Source organism: Miscanthus floridulus, chromosome 8 (genome assembly GCF_019320115.1).
Source record: "Miscanthus floridulus cultivar M001 chromosome 8, ASM1932011v1, whole genome shotgun sequence".
Classification (NCBI taxonomy): domain Eukaryota; kingdom Viridiplantae; phylum Streptophyta; class Magnoliopsida; order Poales; family Poaceae; genus Miscanthus; species Miscanthus floridulus.
In genome coordinates, this window is record NC_089587.1 from 90,906,315 (window position 1) to 90,912,699 (window position 6,385).

The 6,385-nt window shown below is 52.1% G+C and overlaps 1 protein-coding gene across 2 annotated transcripts; it reads left to right on the forward strand.

Annotated features, from left to right (window-relative positions):
• Positions 1-3,186: 3,186 nt before the first annotated feature.
• LOC136472913 (probable auxin efflux carrier component 5c) lies at positions 3,187-5,890 on the forward strand. 2 transcript variants are annotated; one of them, XM_066470613.1, is made up of 5 exons: positions 3,187-4,047; positions 4,223-4,308; positions 4,455-4,612; positions 5,484-5,560; positions 5,691-5,890. In XM_066470613.1, the coding sequence occupies exons 1-5, from the start codon at positions 3,251-3,253 to the stop codon at positions 5,758-5,760; spliced, it is 1,188 nt and encodes a 395-aa protein (XP_066326710.1). In that variant the 5' UTR covers positions 3,187-3,250; the 3' UTR covers positions 5,761-5,890. The 2 variants fall into 2 exon arrangements, with proteins under 2 accessions (XP_066326710.1, XP_066326711.1); XM_066470614.1 differs by lacking the exon at positions 5,484-5,560.
• The last annotated feature ends 495 nt before the right edge of the window (positions 5,891-6,385 follow it).

The following is a 6,385-nucleotide window of genomic DNA, read 5'->3' on the forward strand; positions in this document are numbered from 1 at the left end:
GTGTCTCTTTAGTTAGCTTTTGAGAGCACACTAACTTAGTATAGTGTCATAGCTATTATGTGGATAGAAACTATATAAACTAGAATTGTGGTAGGTGGCTTGCTATTTTAGTAGGCTAGCGCAACACTTGCTTCGCCTCATAATTATCTAACCGGTTTGTTAAGTGTTGTTGTAGATTTTTTTAATAGGCTATTCACCCCCCTCTAGCCATTAGTACCTTTCACAGGGTCAGAAAGTAGAAGACTAGACGAGCAGACAGCCAGTCCCCGGGCGTAGCCACGAGATGAGAAAAGCGCACATTCACCGCAAGGTGAAGTGTGCCCACTTAGTCCCCGAGCCTGCTGGAAGATGAAGAATGAATCTTGTAGCAGGGTCAAAGAAAAAGAAGTCTGAAAGCTTGCCGACGTCGTCTGACATACGCGTATCAAGACCCCAGCACCCTGATCCAAACAGCATGGAGCAGCTTGATAGCACACTGATGAGACGTAGCAAGATTCAAGCACTGAGGAGTCCCCGGTGTAGCTAGCGATGTCCGAGCACCGAGGAGCGAGGAGTCCCCGGCGTCGCTGGCGATGTCCGAGCACCTTGGAGCGAGGAGTCCCCGACGTTGCTGGCGATGATCGAGCACCGAGGAGTCCCCGCCGTCGCTGGCGATGTCCGAGCACCTTGGAGCGAGGAGTCTCCGGCGTCGTTGGTGACGACCGATCACCGAGGAGCGAGGAGTCCCCGGCGTCGCTGGCGATGATCGAGCATCGAGGAGCGAGGAGTCCTCGACGTCGCTAGCGATGACCGAGCACCTAGGAGAGAGGAGTCCTCGACGTCGCTGGCGATCTCCGAGCACCGAGGAGGGAGGAGTCCCTGGTGTCGCTGGTGATGTCCGAGCACCGAGGAGCGAGGAGTCCCCGATGTCGGTGGCGACGACCGAGCACCGAGGAGCGAGGAGTCCCCGGCGTCGCTGGCGACGTCCGAGCACTGAGGAGCGAGGAGTCCCCAACATCGCTGGCGACGACCGAGCACCGAGGAGCGAGGAGTCCCCAACATCGCTGGCGACGACCGAGCATCGAGGAGCGAGGAGTCCCCGATGTCGCTGGCGACGTCCGAGCACCGAGGAGCGAAGAGTCCCGACGTCGCTAGCGATGTCCGTAAGGTGAAGTGTGCCCACTTAGTCTTCAAGCACGAAGAATCTAAGTGCCGAGGAGTAACCGACGTATTTGGCGATGAAGCACGAGCGATGAACAGTCTGATCAACTGATCGGCGGCGAAGTGAGCATTGAGTAGAAGCAACCGACGAACAGTCCGATCAACTGGTCAACGACAGAGTCCATGGACCAAGCGGTCCGACCAGTTGATCGGTGGTGAAGTCCGAGCACCAGGTGATCCGATCACCTAGACGATGATCCTGCAATACAAATATGTAGAACGGGTAGTACATGATGTACAAATATATGAACTCCGGAGAAAATCAGCAATGGCGATGAAATAGCGTAAGTAGCTTGGCGATTAGTTGGTGTGAAGATGTATTTAATATAAACCGCCCGAATAGTTAGTGTGTAGCTGAGTCTCCAGCCCTAGCTAGCCTGTTAACCATAACGCGGAGCGCGGAGCCCGTGCATGTGTAGGAGAAACAGGCGTCGCTAAGGAGCCACTGTCAACCACCCATAATGCAGAGGGCAGACACTCGTGCACATGTAGGGAGGAGCCAGAGACAGGGCCGTCTCTGGAGGCGTCCGAACATCAACAAGATTGTTCAGGGGTTCGGAAAATCGTTTGGAGAGCAAATATGGAGAAAACAGCTCGGAGAAACATCATGGCGATTAACGAAGATCGGAGAATATTTAGAAAAATATTAAAGCGTGACTTAGCTTTAGACAGAACGACTGGTCGGCGGCGTATGGCGCTATCTGGTCGGCAAGAGGATGGACGTCTTCAACCTGGTTGATGAATTTGCCCCTTAGGGCATCTTGGAAGGTGGTGGCGACGTTGGTGAACCCGAAAGGTAGGGTCGTAACCCCTGGAGTTTCCCGAGCAGCCTCCAATAGATCTGATCGATGGATGCGATCAGATCATCGTTGTTGATCTGCCTCCTCTGGTAGCAAGAAAGCGGGCGGCGAGTTGTTGATGAAGGTGACCTCGGAGGTGGTTCCGAGATCGGATCTGCTGTCGCGAGGGCTGATGTAGCCAGCGATGAATCGTCTTCGTGGACCGGCATGGATCTCAACGAGATTGATGATGAGAACGCGCTGTTGATTTGAGGTCCATCTGGCTCGCCATGGATCAAGCGCACACCCCTACCTGGCGCGTCAACTATTGACAAAAGATGCTCTGCAGTCCACCGAGGGGTATCCCACGATGGTAGATTTATCGTAGAGGTGAGCGAGATCAGGAGCGAGATGATAATACAAGCACCAAGACACAAGATTTAGACAGGTTCAGCCGTCCGTATGACGTAATACCTACATCTGTGTTCTGATGTATTGTATTGAGATGTATCGATCATGTCCACTAGGGGACCCCTACCTCTCCTTATATACTCTGGAGGGGTAGGGTTATAAGGAAAGTAGCCTATTTGGTACTATACAATATCTTGCGGTGCACGCCGAGCAGCACCGTGCACGCCTTGATCTTATGGGATGGGCCACCTCTGATGGTGTGGCCCATGTCTTATTTTGTAGATACTGGGGGTCATACCCCCACACCTTGTAATTTAGTAATGTAGATGTTAAAATTTTAAATATTTATTAGTTAATTTTTAAATTATTTGCCTACTTGAAAGCAAGAATTACATTCTTCTAGAACTGAAGGAAGTATATATATCTATACTCCTTTCCATCCATTCAACGTACGGACATCTCTCTCCCCCGGTGTCTGTCTCCTTCGCGCTGATTCGTTTCATCAATCCAGCAACGTACAACTTCCCTTTATTTCGTCACACGAGATATAGGCATGTGTTTTTTGCGTTGTGCTACGTAGCTCTCTTGAGAACCAAAACTTGTTCCCTGTCGATCCCTGCACATCCATCCATCCAGTACGTGTCGTCCATCTGATCGATACGTACATTCCTCTCTCTCTCCTGCTGGGTGCTGACTGCATACATACCCCCTCTCTCTATATATACGATGGAGCAAGGAGCTCAACGACGACAAGGGCATCATCCCATCCATCACTAAGCTAGTAGCTGGGTGATCTGCTAGCTAGCTAGTTGTTTCAATTCCTCTGTTGAATCTTGATCGATTCGTCACTAGAAGAAGAGATGATCGCGTGGGGTGACATCTACAAGGTGGTGGCGGCAATGACGCCGCTCTACTTCGCGCTGGGGCTCGGGTACGGGTCGGTGCGGTGGTGGCGGTTCTTCACGGCGGAGCAGTGCGGCGCCATCAACACGCTGGTGGTGAACTTCTCCATGCCCTTCTTCACCTTCGACTTCCTGGCGCGCGCCAACCCCTACACCATGAACTACCGCGTCCTGGCCGCCGACGCCGTGTCCAAGGCGCTGGCCATCGCCGCCGTGTCCGCCTGGGCGGGCTGCTGCCGTGCCAAGGCCGGCGGGCAGTCCTGGGCCATCACGGGGTTCTCCCTCGCCGGGTTCAACAACACGCTCGTCGTCGGCGTGCCGCTGCTCTACGCCATGTACGGCAAGTGGGCGCAGGACCTCATCGTGCAGATCGCCGTCGTGCAGTCCCTCGTCTGGTTCCCGCTCCTGCTGCTGGGGTTCGAGCTGCGCAAGGCGTGGGTCGGCATCCCCGCCCAAGGCGGCGGCGTCAGCCGTTGCAGCAGCAGCAGCGGCAGCGATGACGACGACTCGGTTGGAGGCCGTGTGGGACCGGTGTCATCGTCGTCGTCGTCGTCGCCGCCACCGTCGCCGCCGCCCAAGAAGGACGCCGCCGCCGAGAAGGACGTCGAGATGAACGCGGAGGAGGAAGCCGCCGCCGCCGCCGGGACGACGATCCGGCTGTGGCCGATGGTGAGGACTGTCGGGCTGAAGCTGGCGGGGAACCCCAACGTGTACGCCAGCGTGCTCGGCGTGGTGTGGGCGTGCATCGCCTACAGGTACGAGCTAGATAGATCACGATCGGTCTCAACCTGCACGGCCGGCCAAGTGTCACCCGCCGTCATACTCGCGTGCATGCATGCACTCCTGCACCATCTCGTGTCACAGACGTGTGTGCGCGTTGCTTCATTGCTTGGCTCACGTGTCCAAACTGTGGTGTGCATGTGCATGCAGGTGGGATCTCAGCATGCCGGGCATCGTTACGGGATCGTTGGACGTCATGTCCAAGACTGGCACGGGGATGAGCATGTTCAGCATGGGTAAGACTCGCGACCAAGTAGCCATGCATGTCTTTTTGTGGGCTGTGTCACATGTACGGAGATTAAGACCGAAGTGACATATACTTATATAAACATACTAATAACAAACTTAACTTATATATATATGGTGTTGGATGATCGTTCAGGGCTGTTCATGGCGCAGCAGGAGAAGATGATCGCGTGCGGCGCAGGACTGGCGTCGCTGGGGATGGCGCTGCGGTTCGTCGCCGGCCCGCTCGCCACGCTGGTCGGCGCCGCCGCCTTCGGCCTCCGCGGCGACGTCCTACGCTTCGCCATCATACAGGTGTGTGTGCCGTACGTCGGCGTCATGCTGCCCTGCACTCCTTTGCACTTAAATTCAGAGACACCTGTACAGACAGGCAGATGAGTCAGCTGCATGCATGGACTGTTTCTTTTTTTTTTAAAAAAAATATTACTGATCGATCGATCCTGCAAGGTCTCTGCATTCTGTTTCGACGAAAGCTTGGGCAAAGTGACTGTGCACGCACTTTTAATTACATGCTCTTTAGTTAGGACGTGTTTGGCGTTGCTCCTGGCGGCTCCGGCTTCTCACCTCGTGGTACTGTAGCAGGAGCCGTTTCGGAAATCGAGACGCAAAATGAACTGAAAAGAAGCCAGAAAAAGAAGGAGCCGGCGAAGCAATGATTTCGAGCTCCGCCGGCTCTGTGCTACAGTACGTGAACAGTGCCAGAGCCGGAGCCTGCCGGAGCTCCTCCAAACGGGACCTTAGTTTCAACACGAAAATACATGCTCTTTCTGTGTGTCAACGGGCTCAGATAGTGCACGCATATATATGATGCGTACGTGTAAAAGTGTGGTGCGCCGAAAAAAATCACTGTGCACGGCAGGCGTAAAGGCAGAGGGTGCAGTGGCCACATCCTCTTGGCCATCTGCTTGCATGCGGTACCTCCTCTGACTGCAGTGCAACTGCGCACATGCCGATTCCTAACGGTGCATGCATACAGATATATCGAAACTGAAAAGGTACAACCACCACCATGCATGGCATATTCCAGAGGATCTTTAATTTGCTTGGAATTTTAGATTTTTTATTGGAAAACATGAAGTTTTGGATATAGCTGAATTTTTTTACGGTATCCGTACGTAGACAATGTTCATTTTTTAAACAGTTTAACACGATGTATATACTACAGGCCGCACTACCACAGTCTATCGCGTCCTTCGTCTTTGCAAAGGAGTACGGACTTCATGCCGACGTGCTCAGCACGGCGTAAGTCATGTCTTCCCTTGTGTGTTAAATTTCGTTCAAAACAATTTATTACCCAACGTATGTACGTAACTCGATCGAATTATATATATATTGGTGCTCACAATCTTTGCGTGCCGTTGCATGCATGCAGGGTTATATTCGGGACGCTGGTTTCTCTGCCGGTGCTCATTGCGTATTATGCAGTCCTCGGCATCTTGTGAATTGAAGTTGTGATGAAGAACATCATGCATGCATTATTCATGCTTAAAAGCATGCAGTAGTACCACGGTACCAGCTGAGACGAAATCCTATGGAACATTGTTTAGGCACACCATCATATGAAATTTTGGAACTTTGTTTTAGGCTAATTTGGTTAATTGGCAAAGCAATATGATCGAGTACTTCAATATATATGCACATCATTATTGAAGGGTGCGTTTGTAATTTCTATTATTATTACATGAGAAAAAAAAGGAAAACAAAAAAGAGAGCATATAACACCACGCAAACGCCCGACCACTATTGCCAACGAACAAAACATCCAACCAATGAAAATTTGACTAATTTTCATGTGGCATACGCGATCCACTGGATCTCAATCAGGCAGTCCGTACATCATCTTCTCTCTCCATACTCCCTTCTCTAACTATATATGTTTCCTCAACCGTAGGACCACCCACTGACAGTCAAATTTGCATCACTAGCTGGCGACATCCCCACCCTTTCACCCATAAGAGCATCTTGAAAGGATCTAGCAAGGGCCTAGAAGGGATAAATAGGCTTCTTTTTCTGAAACTTACAAATTCGATCAAACTGTTAGATCGCGGAGCCTCTGCGTCCAGCTGA

Excerpts from the sequence above, each read along its gene's own strand:
- LOC136472913 (XM_066470613.1), top strand. The coding sequence starts at position 3,251 with ATGATCGCGTGGGGTGACATCTACAAGGTGGTGGCGGCAATGACGCCG. Across the intron at positions 4,309-4,454 it reads GATGAGCATGTTCAGCATGG|GGCTGTTCATGGCGCAGCAG; the intron begins GTAAGACTCGCG and ends ATGATCGTTCAG. Across the intron at positions 5,561-5,690 it reads GCCGACGTGCTCAGCACGGC|GGTTATATTCGGGACGCTGG; the intron begins GTAAGTCATGTC and ends GCATGCATGCAG.